Genomic DNA, 22,449 nt, shown 5'->3' with positions numbered 1-22,449 from the left:
ATAATGTTATATATATGTTATATTATGTTATATATATATATATATGTATATATTCCATCATTTCATCTTATCTTTGTGTTTGTCTATATCCTGTAGAGGTAATCAAGGGAACAGGAACTTTATTATGAACCACCTAATATTTAACAGAATTCCTGGGTGTGTGGTTGAATGATAGTTTGTAAGTGGTAAACTTTCCAAGAAAGGATCCTTTCTTTGCCTTTAGATTCAGCATCTCTGCTTTTCTGGCTCTTTTGTAGAATAGACACATCCATTCCCCACCTTGCTCAAAGATTTTCTATCATGGCCTTCAAATCACAGAAGGGAAGGAGACTCCGTTGATGTAAACTGTGATGCTATTCTTTATGTCACTTCCCAAGGGAAAGAGAGGGCTGTACAGGCTAGGCAATGAGAGGGTATGGCTCCTTTAGTAAAAATAATGCAGCTTTCCTAAAAAGTCAATCATAATTCCAAAATGGAAATTCATTTTCTTGTCCTGTGAGGTTACATTTTAATCAGCCCATATTATGAGTTACTTTCGTTATTGGATCGGGTTCCTTAAGACTGGAAGTTCGACTGGACCGGAAGTCCAGAGCTGACGTGCAGGTTGAGGAGGAATTGGGAGTTGCGCGCTGGGTCTCTTCAGGTTGCTGTGATAAACAGAAAAGCACAAACTTACTTAGTCTTTTTTTGCCCGATGCCTAGAGGTAGCCAGGAAATCCTCTCCTTAGCTGGGGTAGCAATAGGCCCATTGTGAAGCGTCCTAGACCAGCTCTTTCAGTCTCCCCACACTCACCCAAGTGAGGCCAAGAACGCCATCATCCCTTCTGCCCTACACTCCCATACTGTTCAGATTTTAGAATAAACGTGAGTGACAAGTGCCTACCACCATTGCTTGGATAGTCTTTAGTTTAAGTGCACACGCACTGTAAAATCATAAACCCCTGAAGGAGTAAAATGGCCTAATCCCTCATTGAAATGCCTCTGAATACACCTGAGCTATAAAAGGACTTAATGTTAAACAGTGCTGAGTGATTATTGTTGTAAGACTCTTACAGAAATTATACAGTGGCCTTCCATGTTTATTACTCAAAAAACAGACAATATGTCTTAACAGAAAGGAAATAATAAAAGCAGTATATTAAACTGAAAGAAACTTTTATATTTAACTTTGGTGTAGAAATTTTACCTTCTACTTTTTTAGACTTACATTATAATGAAAATTTACTTAGGAGAAGTATGTCTGCAACATTACAGGAAAATGACCAGTGGGAAATTGGAATTATATGGATCATTCACTTGAGTATAAATCAAAATACAATTGCTTTTAAAAGACCAAAGGTGGATAAATTTTATTACAGTAGAAGGACCATCATGGATAGAATGCCAGGTTCTAGATTCAATAATTACTAAAGTAATTATTTCTGTAGTTTGAACTACAGAAACAGAGATACCTCAGGCCATTATAAAAAATGATTTTATTTCCTTTTTTAAGGATAAATTAAAAGTAGAATCTTAAGTTGGTAAGTCCTGTCTTTCTGGAATATAATCAATACCAGAATAATATTGTTGTGAAAGTTTGGAGTCCTAATTAAACATTTTACTTTGGTATTAAACACGGCATTGTTTTGGTGTTTAAGTTCACCTCTGTTCTGTGTATTGGGGGGTCTTTTTTGTTGTTGTTCTGTGTATTTTTAACAGTGAAATTAAATACATCCTCTCTGACTTGTTTTGTTTTTAATTAGGCTCACTTGGGATTGCCTTTGGGAGACCATGATACTGGCTCTTGGTGCCTTTCGGCATCCCCTTTCATAAAATCAGGAGGCAAAATACTGAAATTATCAGAAGAGTAAACCATTACTCTCCAGTTTTTAAAGTATGTCACCAAAACATGACCCAAAAGTGAGAACAGATCTAGAGTCCATTCGTTTATGACTTCTGTGCCTTATATATATTGCTGACGTTTCTTGCCTCGACTCAACATGCAGACACAGAAAAATGACTATATAAAAGGAAAGAGCAAGTCACTGACTCATGGCTAGAAATCACAAAAGTATGTTTCTGTTGCCATCCTGCCTTACTGTGTGGTTCAGGTTCTGGACTCAGCTGTGCTTTAAATGATTGCTGGCATTGTACTTACGTGAGCCCATTAAATGGGGCTTTCTCATTAAAAGACATGAATGCTGGGGTCTAAAGTATGTTGAATATTTTTATTGATCGACTTGAAGAGAACATGTTAATAAAGAAATTTCATCTATTATGGAGTTGACTAATTGAATATTGAATATGCTCTAATAGGATATAAGCTTTATTTTCCTTCACTTTTCCTACAGGTTAATGAAGTGGTTTAAAAAGATAAACAAGAACATTGTTTCCCTTCTAGAGTAGGCATGCTTTTAGCTAGTTATCCCTAGTTGTTGCAAGTTTACTCTTTGTGTTCACAAGTTTTATTTTCTGTATTCCAGACGATTCATAGAGATTAGCCACAGTTTATTTAACAAAGAAGACACACACAAAGCAATAGTTTTTTTTGCTCTTTCTCTTTTTTTTTTTTTTTCAGAAAGAATTCACTTGCTTACTTTTCTTAAAAACATCTTTCCCATTTCATTGAGGCAGATTTGGAAGTCAAACCAGAAACTTCAGGCTCTACTACGATGGAAAGCACTTCGTTGGGGAGAAGCGCTTTGAGTCCATCCACGATCTGGTGACTGATGGATTGATTACTCTCTATATTGAAACCAAGGCAGCAGAATATATTGCCAAGATGACGATAAACCCAATTTATGAGCACATAGGATACACAACCTTAAACAGAGAGCCAGCATACCAAAAACATATGCCAGTCCTGAAAGAGACACATGATGAGAGAGATTCTACAGGCCAGGATGGGGTGTCAGAGAAAAGGGTAAGCTACCATGAAACCACACTTTATCTTCTTCTGTTTGGGGTCCGTATAAAAAGCCATTATTGCCAGAAGAGATTGACTTCTCCACAGAGCTTTGAAAAAGATGTGCGTTTCCCTAATGTCACTGGTTTCTGTGGTGCTGAACTTTGCATATATCTAATTCTTGTTCAGTTATGTCAGGTATATATTTGTGCTCCATATTATTTCCTATTTCATCAGTTTCATGGTTTTAAAACTATGTTGAAAAAAAAATGTCCCCTGATTAAAAAAAAAAAAAAAAAAGCTCAGGGCTTTGGGTCAGAAGCATGACTACGGTCAAGAAAAGAGAGCTGCATTACATGAGAAATTGAGGGGGTCGCATAATCTATCAAAACTACTTTTTTATTCCCTTTATAAATAGTTCCGTTCTTTAGCAAAATGATATATAGCCATGCTTTAAAGTACATAGGATTAAATTCAGTCTATCGATAACTTTTACTATTTTGGGAATCAGTCAGTCTTGAGTAACAGGAGTGTTTATCTCCTTCGGGACTCTTAAGAATTAATTGAATCAGAAAGATGTATTTTAATTACAAGAGACAATTTAAGTTTTTCCTTTGTCATATTTTAGTTGTAATATGTTTAAAGTTAACATCAGAAGTTTCAATTCCTTGGCATTACTATTTGCTTTGGAAAATGATCCCTAGCTGCCTCTTTATCCCTCAGAAAAAGAGTGAGAGAATTTCTTAATGTTTTACATTGTATGGGATTTAGTTGGGAGAATTTTATGTATTCTAATTGGAATTGTGTTATTCACTCTAATATTCTTGAGGCTCTCCCGCGGCCATATTAAAGAAATGCAGTATTATATAGTGATTTGAGCTTGGATTGTGTCACCAAATAGATCTGTGCACAAATTCTACCATTTTACCAGTTGTGTGAACTTACTTCGTGTCACTGAATTTCTCTGTGCTTTGATGTTCTCATTTGTAAAATTATAATCAAACTGTTGTGAGGATTGATTGAAGGAGATAGTAGGTGCAAAATAGCCAAACAGCGACAGGCACACAGGAAGCACTCATGAGTTTGGTGGTAACGTTACTGTGACAGCTATATTACCTCAAGGCGGTATCCTAAAATACTTGCAGTTATCTTGAAGTATGTAGGCACAGAGTGGAAATTTAAAATGTTCATTGTCTAGCCTAAATTTTAGTTTCTGGCAAAGCTAACTCAAAGTAGCATTTTGCGGCTACAGCGAACCCAACGTTTTAAATTACAGACCGTAGAAAATCTGTAGAAAAAGGTTTTCCATATATTCGTGTTTGTTAGGAACCCTAATCTTTTTTGGAAGTAACCAGAATGTAGAATCCTAATTGCTTGCCGTATTTAATATTGTTCTTTTCACTCTCTAATTCCCATTTTCTCACTTTTGGTTATTTTCTATTCATGGTATTTTTCAGTCATGCTCGTATTTAAGTATCTCTAACACTGACAATGCATTTTATGCAGGTGTGATAGAATATTCTAAGTCAGCATTTGTGAATGTGTTTAAAATGTGTCCATGTGAGGTTTTTAGAGTTGATCGGCCAAATGATGACCTTTGCTAATGTGTTCTGGATATACTTTTCAAAATCAAGAGACTCGAATTAAAGACACAGCTGTTTCCCACTGGGCTAGTCGTTCCACCTCCTAGAGTCTTGGTTGTCCCTCCTACAAAGTGAAAGTAGCATTCACAGAGGAAAGAGACTGAGGTAGACGATGTCTGGAGGACCCTTTTAGCTCTAGGATCCGTGATTCCCCATGTATTCTGGCAGCGGCACCTGTGATGGTACATGGTCTGGATTGCCTGCTGCTGATGGCCACTGATGGCCACATAGAGTGAGGTAGCTAGCACCGGAAAGTATTTCTCTCCAGCGGTACATAGTTAAGGATCATTAAAAACAAACAAACAAAATTTCTCTTTGCTTTAAACTGCATGCATCTTAAATCTAGTTGGCTTAAAATCTACTCACTCAAAAATAGATTTATTTTATTTATAGGTGTCATCCAACAGGACAGGGATGATGACCTGTTCAGGAGCTTGAAACATTGATTCCCTGTCACAGTTGATGACATTTGTAAGTAAAGACAATCGTGTTTCATTGATTTCAAATATCGCTTGACACAAGTATGATTTAATAAGTATTTTACTGGATCCTGAATAGCTAAAGTCCCTCTTGTCCGTGAGGGGCTTACCTTTTCCTCAGAGGCAAAAGTGGTGATTTCGCAGGAGTTAGGATGCTGGTGTGGAAAGGTTGCTGGTATTGGAGTTCAGAGCTAGGTTCCAGTTCTGCTACAGGAATTGATTTCCTGTGTCACTTTGGGCACACTGCTTCACTTCTCTGAGACTGTGTTTCCCCGCCTTTAATAAGAGGGCTTTGGGCCAGATGATCTCCAAGATGTGGTTCTTGTTATAGTCTGTGATCCTTCAAGGAGTGTAGATGTTGTAAGAGGCAGAGAACACAGGACAGAAATAGCACCGAAGTCTGGTCTTGAAAGGTGAGATCTATTTTTAGCTTATCTACCAACTAATTGTGTGACTTTGGGACAATCCCCTAGCCTGTCTGGACTTCAGATTCTTCACAGATAAGGGTTTTTCACTAAAACAGTAATTTTACAATTGTTACAATTTTGCTTACTGCAAAAAGGGCTCTGTGCTCAAATAGGCTTGATGAAAAAAATTTTTTTTAACCTACCTATTTCTTTTCTGTAAGTCTTCTCAGTTTCGCTAATGACCTAATAATATGTGTTATGACTCTCCAAGAGTGTTCCCAGACTTACCTGAAGCGCCTCGCCACTCTTCAGAAAATTATTCAGGAAAATAATATTTCACGAAATCCACCTGGGGAAATTCTGAATCAGATATCTCTTAAGGTCTTTCCTGCTTCTAAAATTAAAGGAGGAGAATCCCATGCGTATTTTATTTTTCAGTCCTTAAGTGTAAGTTGAGCATCTGAGCTTTGTGGAAGGTTATCAGGATGGTTTGATGGTCTTAAAGTTTTTTGTCACGGAAGTGAATCCTGAAGGTCCCTAACTGTGTCTAGGAAAGCTCGTGGCATATTCCGAGGGCGGAGATTTTTTTTTCCGAGTGACATCTGTGTCATTTTTTCATTAACTCTCCAATTCCTTCTCCAGCTTGAAATATCAATCAGAAACTTAAATTTCTTTTCAAAAAGTATTAAGAGAAATTTAATCATGAAGTGGTAGCCTGTTGAAAAGCCAGAGTTCCTTCTCTTCTAAAATGGCTTAACTATAGTATCCACACTGGCCATGAACCCAGCTTTTATTAGTTACTTTTTCAAAATTTATCTTGGAACTGTATTTGAATAGTTTCTTTCTCCAAGTAGTAAATGTCATATGCTTGCTTCAACAGATATTGGACCAATGGCTGAATGCAACAATTTTTATGATAATTTTATACTTATTAATAATGTAATTTCAAATTCTCCAAAGCCCTGCTTTAGAACATGTCTCATAACTGTTAATAATATAAACCGCCAAATAAAATATATTAATTTGCATTTCAGAAACTGTGCTATGAGTCAGAACTCAGAATCTAGCCAGGACCTCATTTCTTTAGAATCTAGTCTTCTAAGTCCCAAACCTGCCTCACATGTAAGAGTGACCTGTGATGGCAAGGGGGTGCAAAATCCATTTGTTGGTTTTATGGAACTTCACCAAGCCAGATAACCTTTATGTGTCTGTGTGTGTATATGTGTGTTTTTTTTCTTCCCCTGGAAGTTTGGAATGATTGCAATGCTTGGCATACTGTCATATTATTTTATTCTTCAGGAATTTCTTTTGCATTTAAACTCCACTTTTTAAAGACTTCTTTGGGAATCACCAGACTGCATATGTACTGAAAAACCTTGTGAAGTTTGAAGTTTAAATGTAATCAGGGCCCTGCCAAAAAACTGCTCTAACTACTGGACTTCTTTTGGCGTCTCCATAAAATGATAGGAGTCTTTGTCCCTGGGAATGGCAAAAGGGGCCCAGGCAGTCTGGTCTGCTAATTGTCTTATTCTCCCACAAAGCAGCTCTCCTAAATGTTTTTACTTTGCTTAAAAAATATGTAGCTAGCACATTATTTGTATCCCTGTAATCTCAATGTAGAAATCAGCGGGGAAAGCCATACTTAATCATTGCAAAAGTGACCATATCAGAGGAGGGAGTACCATGAAGCAATCTACAGAAAACTGTTCTTTGACTTTCTACTTTACCACTTTTTAAAGCCTATCTTTTCCGGGGCACCTGGGTGGCGCAGTTGGTTGAGAGACCGACTTCGGCTCAGGTCATGATCTCACGGTTCGTGGGTTTGAGCCCCGCGTCAGGCTCGGGGCCGACAGCTCAGAGCCTGGATCCTGCTTCCGATTCTGTATTTCCCTCTCTCTCTCTCTCTTCCACTCTCCTGCTCGTTCTGTCTCTCTCTCTCTCTCTCAAAAATAAGTAAACATTAAAAAAAATAAAGCCTGTCTTTTGCTTCTTCTTCCTTATTCTTCCCCAACTTGTGCTCCTGTTGTTCATCTGCTTCCTAACCCTGCCTTTATCCATATCCATTCCTCTCTCCCCTGGTCAGATTTACATGCTCACACTTCCACTGTGGCTTAAGGTTAGGATGAGTTGTTCCAGGGGAGAACAGGCACTCGGAGAACTGCCAGATTTGCCCAGGGTCACCTATTTGTATAAAGAAGCCAATTTAGTCATTTGTGAGAAAGACTATAGTTGCCCTACAGAACATCTAATAGTGGCTTTGTCTTCTCTAAGTATCCTTCTTAAGAATCAAGTAGAGTTAAAAAAAAAAAAATCCTACATAGTCAGTATATAAGTATATATTTGTCTGTGTGGTTTTGAGCAAGCCCTAAGTCTCCCTGGGTCTCAACTTGCCTCGGTCTCTAAAATGAGGATTATGGATTCGGTTATACTGGTGGTTATGAATATTCATGAAATTTTATAAAGTAGCCTTCCTCGTATGTAATGCATTATTGACTTTGGGATCAGAGCGATCACCAACCAGATGCCCATTCGTGGGTCTGAGTACTGTTCCCCCAGCTTTTGCTGGAAACAGCACGTTCAGGTTTCTCTTCAGGATCCATCTTTTCATTGCTTGAAGTGCCCTCCTCGTTCACAACATAACATCAAACAGCTCCAAATTGCTTCATCCAACAGTGGAGTTTCTCTTTTAGAAATACTAGGATGCCTCTAATTGTGTCCAAACAGGAAGCATGTCTTTGCCCAATAATATGCTAACGATTTTTAAGGCTAGAATATGTTATTTTTTATGGTATTTGCATTTTAGTATTGACCAGTATTTTAACTCTACTTTCCATTAATGTAACACAATTAGTCTTCTGCTTCTCTGCCTGTCAGTGAACTTTTATTGAAGGTGCATCCCATGTTGAGTCCATTAGCAAACATCTCTCAAATTTCTCTGAACTTCTGATTATTCTCCTAACTCCAGCTAGGCAAACCCTCTCCTTCCTTGGCCTTAACGTCTTCACGTTTCACTTTCTAGATAGTCTTCTATGAGCTATCTAAATAGATTTGTGGTTTTACTCAAGAGTAATCTTGGAACATAAATAAGTAAAGAGCATTGCAAAAATAGCATCCCCATGTCTTCTTCAGTATCCATGAACACTAACTCATCTCCTATGAAAATTAATTGCTTTTAATTCAACATCTATTGCATGCCTCCTGTTTGTAAGGAAACAGGCTAGACTCTGGAAGGGATAAAAGATGTACAAGATAGAAGCCCTGCCTCAAACAAACCCCGCCTTATGTGTTAATGTTTTCATTGTTTTCACCCTAATTAATTAGCAATTAGGCATCTTGATAGCAAGAGGCTACCTGCCTATATCATCTGAAGAGTATTGCAGTTCAGTAAGTATTAAGTTGGACTCGCTCTGATGTGAGTTTGCTTCTCTAGTAGCCCAGCAGATCACAGAAAACACTTTTGTAGACAAGAACACTACTTTTTCAGAATCATAGATCAGAAATTAATAGGACATTCTGGCATTCCACTCCAGTTTCAAGGCTTTAAACCCCCCGTGTTGTTACACTTCTCGTTCAGCACTTTGGATTTTATATTAATGGTGTTGACTGACTACATGAACAAATGAGTGTATTTTATGAATTCAGCCAAATCCAAGAAAGAAAAATATAGTCACTCAAGTTGATTTGATACTTTATATTATTTTTCCTTTAAGAACTCAGAATCCTTAGGATGTCTCTGTGAGGTAGGGATGGCCATTCCTTATTCCATAGATAGAGCATCTGAGGAACAGAAAAATTGTCTTTGTGATATGAAATAGTTGGTGAAATGTGGTGGCTAGATGCACGTCTTTGGGGATATGTGCCAAGAAGCCAAGATGGTAGAGAAGTGGCATCTCCCCAAACTCATGGTTATATCAGTCATGTGTTGGGACAGTGTGGACCCCACCAGAGAATCTCATACTTACAATGATTAAAGAAAACTCAAAGGGGGCCCCGGACATCTGTTGCATGAATCTCCTCTGTTCCTCCATCTTATCACCCACAGAAAGGATTAGTAATTAAAAGCCATTAGGGAAAACCAGATGGAAAGATGAAAACGGAAGTAAACATCAAATCCTCAGCTCCAAAAACCAGGCCAACGGAAGACCAAATTGTAATTTACCAAGCCAGCTGCAGTTTTGGAAGATCTCTGTATATGAGCCAATTTAACAAATAAAATAAGTCTTAAATTACTGGCTTGAGGGTTGGAAAAGGAAGCTGTTAGAGATTGTTTCACAATTGCTATTTCAGAGTCTCCAGCATTCTGGTGAGGAAATAATCATTGGTGGCCTCTCCATTTAACTCTGAAACAGAAATCAGCTCTGGTGGCTTTAGGAGTGATAGCATTTGGGTACAGAGTGAGTGAGACTATCAAGCAATCATCTGGCTTTCCCATGTTGCCCACAAACCAATTCTCTGGGCAATTCTAAAATAAAACTTTCCAGTTTCAATAAATGCTTTTTTTAAAAAATTTTTAATGTTTATTTGTTTTTGAGAGAGACAGAGAGAGCACGAGCAGGGAAGGTACAGAAAGCGAGGGAGGCACAGGATCCAAAGCAGGCCCCAGTCTCCGAGCTGTCAGCACAGATCCTGACGGGGGCTCAAACTCACAAACCGTGAATTCATCACCTGAGCTGAAGTCCGACGCTCAACCGACTGAGCCACCCAGGTGCCCCTAATTTCAATAAATCCTTACATTAGATCTCATCCTAAATGATTTGGATCTGTAATTTTTTCTTGGGCCTTTCGCTCTATCCTGTTTCCCTTTATCCTTGGAGTACTTTCTCTTTCCCTAATATTTAGACCTCTCAGAGACTCAACAGATCATGCCCTGAGCCTTTCCTTACCCAAGTTGTGAGACCTTAATTGTTTTAAATGGCCTCATAAGTTAGTCCTTAACTCTTCTTGGGTCTCCTTTGAGTTACTGCACCCGGTGAAAAATGCTCAAACCTGAGCATTATATTGCAAAAATAGATTCTTTCAGTAAGACATTCTAGACCTCTATAATCAACTGATCGTGCCCTTGTTTATGTGATTCCTATTAAGTGTGCTGCTACGTTATTTCATTGTTTTGCTCAGTAACTTGAATGAATCAGCTCTATTATCCTCTATTTCCTCAGGTTCTAAAGACCTCCAGTGAAAATTCACTAAATGCTGTAGGTTTGCTGATGAACTAAAATTTTACAACTTAAACATTATTTTTGGCAATTTCTTTTTTTTTCCTGTTTTAGGAAGCTCTTTTATTTTTGGTTTTATTTTTCAAATTTTAATTCCAGTATAGTTACATACAGTGTCATGTTAGTTTCAGGTGTACAATATAGTGATTCAGTAATTCCATACATCACTCAGTGCTCATCATGATAAGTGTACTCTTAATCCCCATCACCTGTTTCACCCGTTTCCCCCCCTCACCCCCCCCCCGTAAACATCTGTTTGTTGTATACAGTTAAAAGATAGTTTCTCTATAGGTTTTTGGTTTGTCTTTTTTTTTTCTTTGATCATTTGTTTTTTTAAATTCCACATATCAGTGAAATCATATGGTATTTATCTTTCTCTAATTTCACTTAGCATTATGCCCTCTAGCTTCATCCACATCACTGCAATTAGCAAGGTTTCATTCCTTTTTATGGCTGAATCATATTCCAGTGTGTGTGTGTATATGTGTGTGTGTGTGTGTGTGTGTGTGTGTGTGTGTTTACACACTCCATCTTCTTTATGCATTCATCTATCAATGGACACTTGGGCTGCTTCCATAATTTGGCTATGGTAAATAATGCTGCAGTGAACATAGGGGTGCATATATCTTTTCGAATTAGCGTTTTTGTGTTCTTTGGGTAAATATCCGGTAGTGTGATTACTGGGTCATGGAGTAGTTCTATGTTTAACTGTTTGAGGCACCGCCACACCATTTTCCACAGTGGCTGTAGCAGTGTGCATTCCCACCAACAGTGCATGAGGGTCATCTTTGATAATTTCTAAATTACTCCAGTTTGTACTTATTGACCAGCATTGTTTGATTAAAAACAAACAAACCACCTTTAGTATAAAATTCCTCTCCAAAAGCAGAAGCTTTTATATGAATTGCAGATTATGTAGCACCATCTAAGAGATTTACACCTTTCTTTCTTTCACCCACTCAGCAGAAGGAGATCCTCGTCATGGGTATAGTTTGCTTAATAATTTTAGAATGACTTGGGGTTGCTGCTCAAGTTCATAGTGAGGAAAAAAAAAACTATATAGTTCCCCTATCCCTGGAGAAAGTCCTGTTTTTCCTCGCAATGGGGAAACTGCAAATGAACAAGCCCATATCTCTTTATAGGCTTATTTTCTAAGAATTTTTTGTAAGTCAGCTTTATTGCAGTATAATTTATATACAATAAAATGCACACAGTTATGTGTCTAGTTTGATGAGCTTTGACAAATACACATACCTATGTAACCACCACTGCAATCAAATATAGAACATGCCATTACTCCATGAAGTTCCCCTAGTGTCTCTTTGTAGAAAATCGCACCTCCTCCCCGAGTCCTAGTGCAACCACTGATTAGATCTCTATCAGGACAAGAACTTATTTTTATAAGTATTGATTGAAGGTGGCATTCTTTTGAATGTTTTCATTTTCTACATGTATAGCACTTTTTACCTTCATTTTCTATTTATTACAAGTACATCATCTTATTTACCTTTTTTTTAAGTTTTTTTTTTTTTTTTTTTTTGGAGAGAGAGAAAGAACCCCAAGCAGGCTCTGCCCTATCAGTGTGGAGCTCATTGTGGGGCTCGATCCCATGAACCGCGTGATCATGACCTGAGCCGAAATCAGGAGTTGGACACTTAACTGACTAAGCCACCCAGGTGCCCATAAATACCTACCTTCTTATCTTGATTTTAGATGTAAAATTTCTCAAGTCGTATTATTTTAGAGAAATATGGGCAACGAAAGAATGACTGATGTTTAGTACCGATTGCAAGGCACTGTGACTTGTTGATGGTTTCACTCCTATCATTGTGGGCTTTTCACTTTTTCATCTATGATAAGAACTTCAAAAATGTGGGAACACAATGAGAGAGGATTCTTAGGGAGGAAGATCTTCTCTGCTCTGTTGGGATCTTGGACCTGAGCCAGAAGCACTCAGCCAGCTCTCCTTTAATCACTGCCATCTCTTGGCCCTTCCTCTCGGGAATAGGTCCCATGGCAGATGCTAGTCACAGTCACAGTTGATAGGAAGTACAGTGTCCCCGACTCTCTGAGTGGGAAGCGTACCACATGGTACCAAGTATCACAATGAGAAAAACTACCGTTTCTGCTTCCTCTTTGCAGTTGGCTCAGATGGGAAAAGGCGTTCTTTGTGGCAGTGGTATGATTTCAGAATTCCCTATGGAATACCGCTGAAGCTTTTTTCCCCCAGCTTTATTGAGACCACTAGGGCATTTAGACATGTCTCCCTATATGATCCTTGAAAGCTTGCAGGTACAACCCACTCAAGAATCCTGAAGACTGGAGTTCTGCTCTTCTCGTTCCCAGGTGAAGAGTGATAATCTCTTGTCTGACAAGCTCCTATGTGTGGACTGTGGGTTGTATAAAATCCTGGAGAAATGATTTTAAGTTTTCTCCTGGCGCCCTCAGACAAAAACTATTGGAATATGAGTGAATGGGGGGAATGTTAATAGATGCAGAACCTTGACCGCACCCTAATTCCTTAAAAGTAGATTTAAGAATTTACATATGAATTTTAGTAATCTCTTGCAATGCAGTTTGACTAGAGTAGGCTCTCCAGTGAACCAGAACTGTTCTCGAAGCCTCAGGAACTCAAAAACCTTGTGACCCTCTTAGAATTCGGCATGGTTTGTTGGCCACCTTTTTGAGGTCTACTGCTTCTTAAGGCTGGGAGGACTGGGGATAGTGGTGGAGGGGGAAGAGCACTGGAGTTCTGCTTCTGCTTCTACTTCTGAATAGAAGCAGAGTAGAGAAGAATTGTAGAAATGTGTTATGTACGCTGACTAGTATACCATGTTATGCCTGTATATGTATATGTGGTATTTGTGAACCAGTCCGATCATGTGACCTAAAACTGTCCTTAAATTAAAAAAAAAGGAATCATGTGTTGATGTATCTAATTAATGAATTTAAGAGCGTTTTCTCCCCTACTCTTAAGGAAATACACGTTCTTTATAAAAAATCTGAAAAATAGGAACTAAAAAAAAAAGAGGATTATTCATAGCCTCACCATCCACAGTGTATGTCAACATTTTGATAGATTTCCTTCAAGCCTTCCTGTGCACAGATTATTTTAAATTTTTATATTTTTATTGTACAAGTAATCCTTGTTCATTTCCTACAAAAATTAAAAAAAACATTTAAAAACTAGCATTAAATTCACACCAAATCCCATTATTGATGGATAACATAACCAACAGTATTCTGTTTATTCTTCTAGAGGTGTGTGTGTGTGTGTGTGTGTGTGTGTGTGTCTGTATGAGAGAGAGAAAAGGAGAGAGAAGAGAGAGAAAACATGTTTCTTCTATATAAACTCCTTTGTAATTTGCTTTACTATTAGGTTATGAAAAATCTTTCCATGCGAATAATGCTCAATTGTTTTAAATGTCTACATAACATTCCTTTTTTTTTTTTTAATTTTTTTTTTCAACGTTTATTTATTTTTGGGACAGAGAGAGACAGAGCATGAACGGGGGAGGGGCAGAGAGAGAGGGAGACACAGAATCGGAAACAGGCTCCAGGCTCCGAGCCATCAGCCCAGAGCCTGACGCGGGGCTCGAACTCACGGACCGTGAGAGCGTGACCTGGCTGAAGTCGGACGCTTAACCGACTGCGCCACCCAGGCGCCCCAACATTCCTTTATTTTAATGTTTATTTTTTTAGAGAGAAAGAGGTAGAGAGCAAGTGGGGGAGGGGCAAAAAAAGAGGGAGACAGAATGCCAAGTAGGCTCCACGCTGCCAGAGCAGAGTCTGATGTGGGACTTAAACTCACAAAGCACGAGATCATGACCTGAGCCAAAATCAAGAGTCGGACGCTTGACTGACTGAGCCACCCAGGCGCCCCTGTGTAACATTACATTGTGTTTATATGCAGTAATTATTCAACCAATCTCTTAATATATTTTTCATTCACTCATTTTATGAATATTTATTGAATACAGCTCATTTGGGCTACCGTGCCCAATACCAATCAAGACAACTTTGGATCTTCTCTGAAGCTAATTTTCTGTCTTATACACTGAGAATATTAAAAAGAAACTTGAAGATTATCCTCATGTTTTAAATGATGATATGTTGGTTCAGAGAGGAAAATTCTTCTGGCCAGGAAATTTTGTTGTTAAGTGATTGGTAACCAGTGGTTTTTTTTCCTGCATGTTATGTTTTTATAATAATGAATCTTCCTTAAGTATTTTTTAAAAATATTAAATAAAAATGGTTCCTTTGCTTATTTAGATTAGCATAATTTAGATTATACTAGTCATTTTAATAGATTTTCTAATTTAGATTTTTGTTTATTCTTGTAAATGGCTTTTCCCCTTCAAATATGAGATTTTTTTTCCAGAATATTTAATGCTCTAAAAATCAGTATTTCTTCAGGAATAATGATAACTAACCAAAAAATTTAAATTTATAAGTGATTTGGGGGGTAACTTAAAAAAACATACACAGTTGGAATAGTCTTTATCTTTAAAATGGAGAAGACCTGAAATCATTGTTTCACTATATGCTAACTTGGATGTAAATTTAAAAAAAATAAAAAATAAAATTAAAAAAAATCTACGTGCAAAAAATAAGTAAATAAAATGGAGAAGACTTTCATGTGAAAGGCATATTTCTGCACTTGTTGAATATGGAGAGTTGCACCTTAGCTTCGTATGTAATCACAGCCACACTTGTCTGCTCTTTGAAGTCACTTGGTTCTAAATTAATGAAGCAATTTGAGGGGGAAGGATTTCCATAACTTATATCTGCAGTGTGCACCGGAGGATAGGGAGGTGGGATTAGCTAAAACTATTATTTAAGTCAGAAAGAACTATTTTGATATCTTGTGGACGTAACATTCTAATTACCATATATTTCAAATGTGAATAGTGAATTCCCTTCATCTCCTTATAGACAAAGCCCCCCAAAATGCCCCTGCCTACTTAGTGAATGTGACAAATACTTTTATTTGGAAACTGTTTATTGTTCCTGAGGAGGGGGTAAGTTTTTCATATATATTTTTAATTCGTAGTGATATTAGATTATAAACAAGTGTTTGGAATATTTCACTTTTGGTTTCATACAAAAAATATTCTAAACTTTAAAAAAAAATTTTTTTTAACGTTTATTTATTTTTGAGACAGAGACAGAGCACAAATGGGGGAGGGTCAGAGAGAGAGGGAGACACAGAATCTGAAACAGACTCCAGGCTCCAAGCTGTCAGCACAGAGCCCGACGCAGGGCTCGAACTCACAGACCACGAGATCATGACCTGAGCCGAAGTCGGACACGTAAACGACTGAGCCACCCAGGCGCCCCTAAACTTTTAAGCTAAATTTATTTATTTTTTCAAGACAGAACTTAAATGGTAATGGATCTTTAGCATCTGATCTGGTGTTAAGACTCATCAAAGAATTTCTGTAGCCATGTATGCTAGTGTTTGATCATAGCTTTGGAGAAGTCCACAGCATCTGGTTCAAATGTTCTCTTTATTTAGAATCTGTTCTATTTCTTTCTTTAATTTCTTAGTTTTTGAGATTTGTTTTCCAGGAAGATGTACCTTTGCTCCTCAGACAAAAGCATTTCAAAGGGAGCTTTAATTATCATATTATCTTCTACTTATCCAGACATTCTGACACACTCAAAACAATTTTTTTATTAGACATCCCCTTGGGACAGGATATCTGTTCATCTTATGACTTTAATGATGTCACTTTAAGCACATCATTAACCTCTTCAGGACTGAGTTGAAGAACTCAGCTTCCGCTTCATTAGATGCCATTCAGGTCCCTTCTAGCAGTCATGATTCACAACTAATAAGTTCTCTTTGTAACCCTCAAGAGATTTTTCAGACTTAAGATTCTGTACTTCTGAGAACTTACTATGTTAAGAAGACAGGCTGAAAACATGCACATTTCAATACAGGCTTGACTCATACTAACTAGGATTGTAAATTGTCGAGCCAGTGACATAATTTCCTTTGGCCTCAGGAAATTGAAGGTCTTTTGTAGCTCCCCAATAAACATGTCTAAGGGTTGTAAGACTACAAATAATAATAAACATAACTAACATTTATTGAGCCTTTGTACGTCAGAAAGTGTGCTGAGTGTTTCACCAGAGGATCTGCTTTGATTTTCACAGCAATCCTTTTGAAGGTAGGGATTATAATAACATGGGTATCTTTACGGATGATTGGTTTATGGGGCGTTATCAAAGGGATTCTGGGGGCATGTTTTAATAGTGCATGCTTTATTTTTAAGAATGAAATCACAAAGGACAACCAAATCCACCAAATGTCCTTTGGTGTCATCATAGTGATGGAACCATAGACTGTGTTTGTATTTAAAGTAAGTAGATCACTTTATTGTGAGTAATTGGATTACTCAAAAAGGAAGAAATTACGGGCGCCTGGGTGGCTAAGTAGGTTAAGCGTCCCACAACTTCGGCTCAGGTCACAGTATCACACGCTGTTTGTGAGTTCGAGTCCCACGTCAGGCTCTGTGCTGACGCTCGGAGCCTAGAGCCTGCTTCAGATTCTGTATCTCCCTGTCTCTCTCTGCCCCTCCCCTGCTTACTCTCTCTCTCTCAAAAATAAACAAAAACATTAAAAAAATGTTTTTTAAAATGAAGACATCAAAACACCTTGGAACCTGCCCAGAGATAGTTGAAGCTCGGTCTAGATGGGCCCTTCACCCACTGAGGCATGTTATGCTAGAACTGTAGTGCTTAGGTTTAGGTTTTGTTTTGTTTGTTTGTTTGTTTGTTTGTTCTGTTTTTAAAGAAACTCTTATCAGTGTTAAAAGACTAAAAAGCGTCCAATTTACAGAATAAGAAACCTGTAACTATTGAGTTTTTAAGTATAAAAAGCATGAAACAAAATAGTCTTCCCTGTATTGTAGCTTACTTCTCTGAGGGCTGCTTGTGTCAAATGCTACCTCCTTTCTTTACATCACAAAAAAATGTACAAATCCAAATAGTCTTGTTCCTTTCATAGAAACAACAACAAAAATAAGTAAGAAAGGATTTTATACTTAGGTGATAGTGTAAATCATACATAAATGTGCAAAGCTGTCAACAATTCAACATGTGAATTTTAAATCACAGTGTACTTAATAGAATGAGCTCTGCATAAATTTCTTTAAAGTTTTTATTATCGAACTATATTAAATGATTAACATAGCTTATTTGTATATTAATGAAATATACTTGCAACTAAGATTTATGAAAAGCATATGTATTTATTATATTTAAGAAAAGTCTGTACACTTTTCCATTTTCAACAGTTGACTAAGACTCATGTTGACATCTTGAGGTTTTCATCATTTCAGTGTTCAAAGTGCTTATTAGCATTCCCTTGTCAAAGTTGAAGCTTACTTAGCTCTTTGTAACTGACAAAAGACCTTTGAGTTGAGAGTCACCTCCTAAATAAATAAGATTGTGAAGGCAGTTGAAGTGTTTTTCAAATCAATACTCTAGAGACCATATGTAAAACTTACTATAGAGAGTTTATTATAATTTAGAAGCAAAAAAAGAAAAACAAACAAAAACCAAAACTCTCTCGTCTTCTTAACACAGTTTGACAATTTGTCATTTTCTGTCTTATCTCTCAGAAGCAGGGAAATCAGTAACAATAAGGTTTAGTATTCGTGACTCTAAAAGATAAAAAGATATTATTGCTAATGATCATACTTCTGAGAAAGTAATAAAGAAAGTGAAAAAATCTTTAATATAAAATAAACTTTGGGAAAAAAAAGAGGTTAGAGTGGAAGAGAGCCAAAGCATAAGAGACTCTTAAAAACTGAGAACAAACAGAGGGTTGAAGGGGGGTGGGAGGGAGGGGAGGGTAGGTGATGGGCATTGACGAGATCAATCTTTTGGGATCTTTTGGGATGAGCACTGGGTGTTGTATGGAAACCAATTTGACAATAAACTTCATATATTGAAAAATAAAATAAAACTTTGGGGAAGTTCTAAAATACGCAGTCATAAGTAGTTTTGTTTTTAAGTATTTATTTGAGAGCGAGGACAAGCTGGGGAGGGACAGAGAGAGAGAAGGGAACAGAGGATCTAAAGCAGGCTCTGTGCTGACAGCAGAGAGCCCGATGTGGGACTCAAACCCACAAACTGTGAAATCATGACCTGAGCAAAGTCGGACGCTCAACTGACCAGGCCACCCAGGCGCCCCAAAGTCATAAAGAGTTTTTGATTAAAAAGTCCAATTCGCCACGGGAATTTACCCCAGAAACCAAGAGCACGCTTTACACGCTGTATGTTAGCCAATTTGACAATAAATTCTATTAAAAAATAATAATAAGTTAAATAGTCAAATTAGATCAAAGTTCTCATCAGTGAAACTTTATATGCAGTAGAGATGGCTACAGAAATTTTGTTTTAGTAGATTCAGTGTGGGGCCCAGACACCCATTAATATATGAGAGTGAGCAAGTGAGAAAGAGAGAAACTGCGTGCACGGAGTGCACAGATCCTTTTGCACAGTAAAGATCACAGCTAATGGATTCGATTAGTGGTTCTCAAACATTTTGGACTGAGGAGCTCTTTACACTTGGAACATTGTTGAAGCGCTAAAGAGTTTTTATTTATATGAATCATGTCTATTGATATTTACTATACTGGAAATTAAAACAGATTTTTTCAATGCTGCTAATTCATTTAAAAAACAATAAGCCCAATACGTATTAATGTAATAGCATTATTAAGATCATATTTTGTTGAACAACTTTAGTTAGGAGAGTGGCATTTTTTGCATTTCTCTTATTCTCCTTCATGTCTTACTTAATATTGGAGTGCCTGGGTGGCTCAGTCAGTTAAGTGTCTGACTTTGGCTCAGGTCATGATCTCCCAGTTCATGAGTTCAAGCCCCACGTTGGGCTGTGTGCTGACAGCTCAGAGCCTGGAGCTTGCCTTGGATTCTATGTCTCCCTCTCTTTCTCTGCCCCTCCCCCACTCATGCTCTGGCTGTCTCTCTCAAATACAAATGAACACTAAAAAAAAATTTTTTTAATGTCTTAATGTTTAGGAAGCAGCCGGATTCCCATAAATGTTTCTGTGTTCAGTCTGTGGTGATATGTTATTTTAGTTGAAGCATATGAAGAGAATCTGACCTCATAGAAATAATGTGCATTTGGAAAAGAAAGGAGTACTCGGATAGCCTTTTTAGATAGTTGTGGACATTTGTCTTTGGTACCTCACCAAAACTAGATAAATGGTAATTTTTTTTAATTGAAGTATAGTTAGCATATAATAATATTCATTTCAAGTATACAACATAGTGATTCAACATTTATGTACATTACAAAATGATCACCATGAGAAGTCTAGTCACCATCTGTCACTATGCAAAGTTAATGCAATATTATTGACTATATTCCCTATGTTTACTTTGCCTTATTTATTTTATAACTGGAAGTTTATACCACTTAATTCCCCTCACCTGTTTTGTCCATCTCTCCACCCCCTCCCCTGTGACAACCACCAGTTTGTTCTCTGTATTTATGAATCTGTTTCTGTTTTGTTTTGTTTGCTCATTTATTTTCTTTTTTTAGATTCCAGGTATAACTGAAATCATGGTATTTGTCTCTCTGACTTCTTTCACTTAGCATAATACCCTCTAGGTCCATCCATGTTATCACAAATGGCAGGATTTCATTCTTTTCTTATGACTAATATTCCATATATATATTATATGTATATATAATATATATATTAAAGTGCTTGTGTATGTGTACATACAGATATGTGTGTGTGTGTGTATATATATATATATATATATATATATGTGTGTGTGTATATACGTGTGTGTGTGTGTGTGTGTGTGTGTGTGTCCACCTAGATAAGTAGTAGTTTCTTAACGGTTAACGTGCAGTGGTATTATCTGAAACCTTCACAATAAGCATTTATATTCTATTACACTAAAATCCCTTGATCTGTTTTGAACTCCAAATGGATCTTTCAACTGTGCCTAATTCTATAGTATCATGCATTGGCCATTTGGAAAATACTGGTTCACAGAGTTATACAGGTTTTCTAAACATTGACACATTTCTTTATACGATATCAAAAAATCGCATTTGTTAATACCATCATTGACCTATCAGAAAAGTCATTTGAGTGGTGGGAAGCTGGTAATATGTTCAGGATGGCAGATATAAAATTTCCAAAATTCTTCTTTTCACTTGACAGTTTGAATTTTATCATTGACAGTCAGTTGTTTTCCTTGAGGTGGCTGGCTCATTTTTTTCATTTTTGAGAAAATGCCAAGTCTGAATAACTAATATTTATGTTAATCATTCTTCCAAGTGAAAAATGCTATTCTGTGGAAAAAGCAGCTAGCTCAGCTTGCAACTCAAACAATACTTTTCCTCAAGAAAACCATCCCTAAAAGGGACCCACATATCTTTTACATCGTTTTGTGTGAAGCAGACTCTCTTTTGGAGAGTTTTTTAAAAATACTGAGGTGTAAAACTCTAAATGTAATCTACCGCAGAAACAACAGAAGTTGGTGGGGGGAGAAAAAATCTAAATGTATGACCCACAATAACTAATTTAACATGCTATTGTTCATTAAAACCAGTACCTTTGGTATAAAAGACTGCATTAAATGCTGTACTTAGTATCTCAGAGAGTTGGTTCTTTTAAAAATGGAAACAAGGAAACATTATTCAACTGATGACATGGTTTGATATTTCTAACAGTGAAAAATGTAACAAAAGCATCCAAAGGCAAAAAATCTACAGCTGATCCCGCAGGAGGAGATATTTTTAGGCAAGTTATTTTTTTTAACATCATACTTCTTATTTTAATGTCTTCCTTATTAAGACATGCATTTGAAAATAGTTTCATCTTACAGTTTTATAGCAAATTGTGGGTTTGAGTTCTTGGGAAGAAAATAATCAAACTTTAAACCAGGTTTACTAGCGGTAGATGCTGTCCAAATTCCCTTTTCTTTCTAGCATCATTACGGAAGGGTTTTATTAATCCAGAAACATTCACTGCACTTTGTTCCTCAACACTAGTTGTTTTGTTCCTGCATATCATTTAGACCACAGCGCTTCAGCCATCTTTAGAGTTGAAAACTGCAGTCCATGAATCCCGAGCATCCTCTCTGTTTCAGCTGGCACCTCTTCTCCTCACACAACCTGTGGTTTTCATGCAGTCTCATCCTTTAGTCAGCTATGGTTGCTAAGATACCTATGTTGTCACAAATTTCCCAACATGTTTTCAGTTCATATTTGCATACCGTTTGGCTGTCACATGAGGAAACAGCATTTAAACTGCCCTTCTTTGCACCCCTGGCCGACGGTTCCTTTTTTAAAACACATGATATAAGATATTTTAAGGAATGGTCATTAGAAGAAAACAGTTGTTTTCTGGTTTTTTTTTGTTTTTGTTTTTGTGTCTAATATATTCTGACAGTATCATAAGGACAGGAGGCTAGAATCCTTCAGACAGGCATTCATTTAGGAGTCTGAAGAATTCACTGAGGCTTGCAAATATGCCATGAACTTTGTGTGCGCCTTCTTTCAACATTTATCTCCTTATTTATGGTCATGCTTTCAACATTTAGCACCTGCTGCGTTCCAAACACTGTTAGGTGATAAGACTGATGGCCGATGATGATAGTAGTTATCGGTATAACCACCGACACCTAGTCTCGGGGAGCTCTCTGCATGCTAGGTGCTGAGAATGCGTGCTGTGTCCTCATTCCATGCATTCTGCTACGTGATCTCACCTCATCTTGTCTTCCCAACAATGCTAAGATACTGTCATCATTTCAATTTTACAC

General features: G+C 37.3%; 1 protein-coding gene across 3 annotated transcripts in view; it reads left to right on the top strand.

Annotated features, from left to right (window-relative positions):
• The window catches only part of CHN1 (chimerin 1), a 205,797-nt gene that overhangs the window by 113,944 nt on the left and 69,404 nt on the right, over positions 1-22,449 (top strand). For 2 of the 3 annotated variants that reach the window (XM_043577091.1, XM_043577093.1), the window contains one exon: positions 2,614-2,902. In XM_043577091.1, coding sequence (XP_043433026.1) covers positions 2,614-2,902 — 289 coding nt within the window. Of the gene's footprint in view, positions 1-2,613; positions 2,903-4,974; positions 4,999-22,449 lie in introns of those variants that run through there. The other variant, XM_043577094.1, reaches the window with a different exon arrangement.

This window comes from Prionailurus bengalensis, chromosome C1 (genome assembly GCF_016509475.1).
Source record: "Prionailurus bengalensis isolate Pbe53 chromosome C1, Fcat_Pben_1.1_paternal_pri, whole genome shotgun sequence".
Lineage (NCBI taxonomy): Eukaryota > Metazoa > Chordata > Mammalia > Carnivora > Felidae > Prionailurus > Prionailurus bengalensis.
Note: the sequence above shows the minus strand (reverse complement) of the source record. Positions and strands in the feature narration are given on the sequence as shown.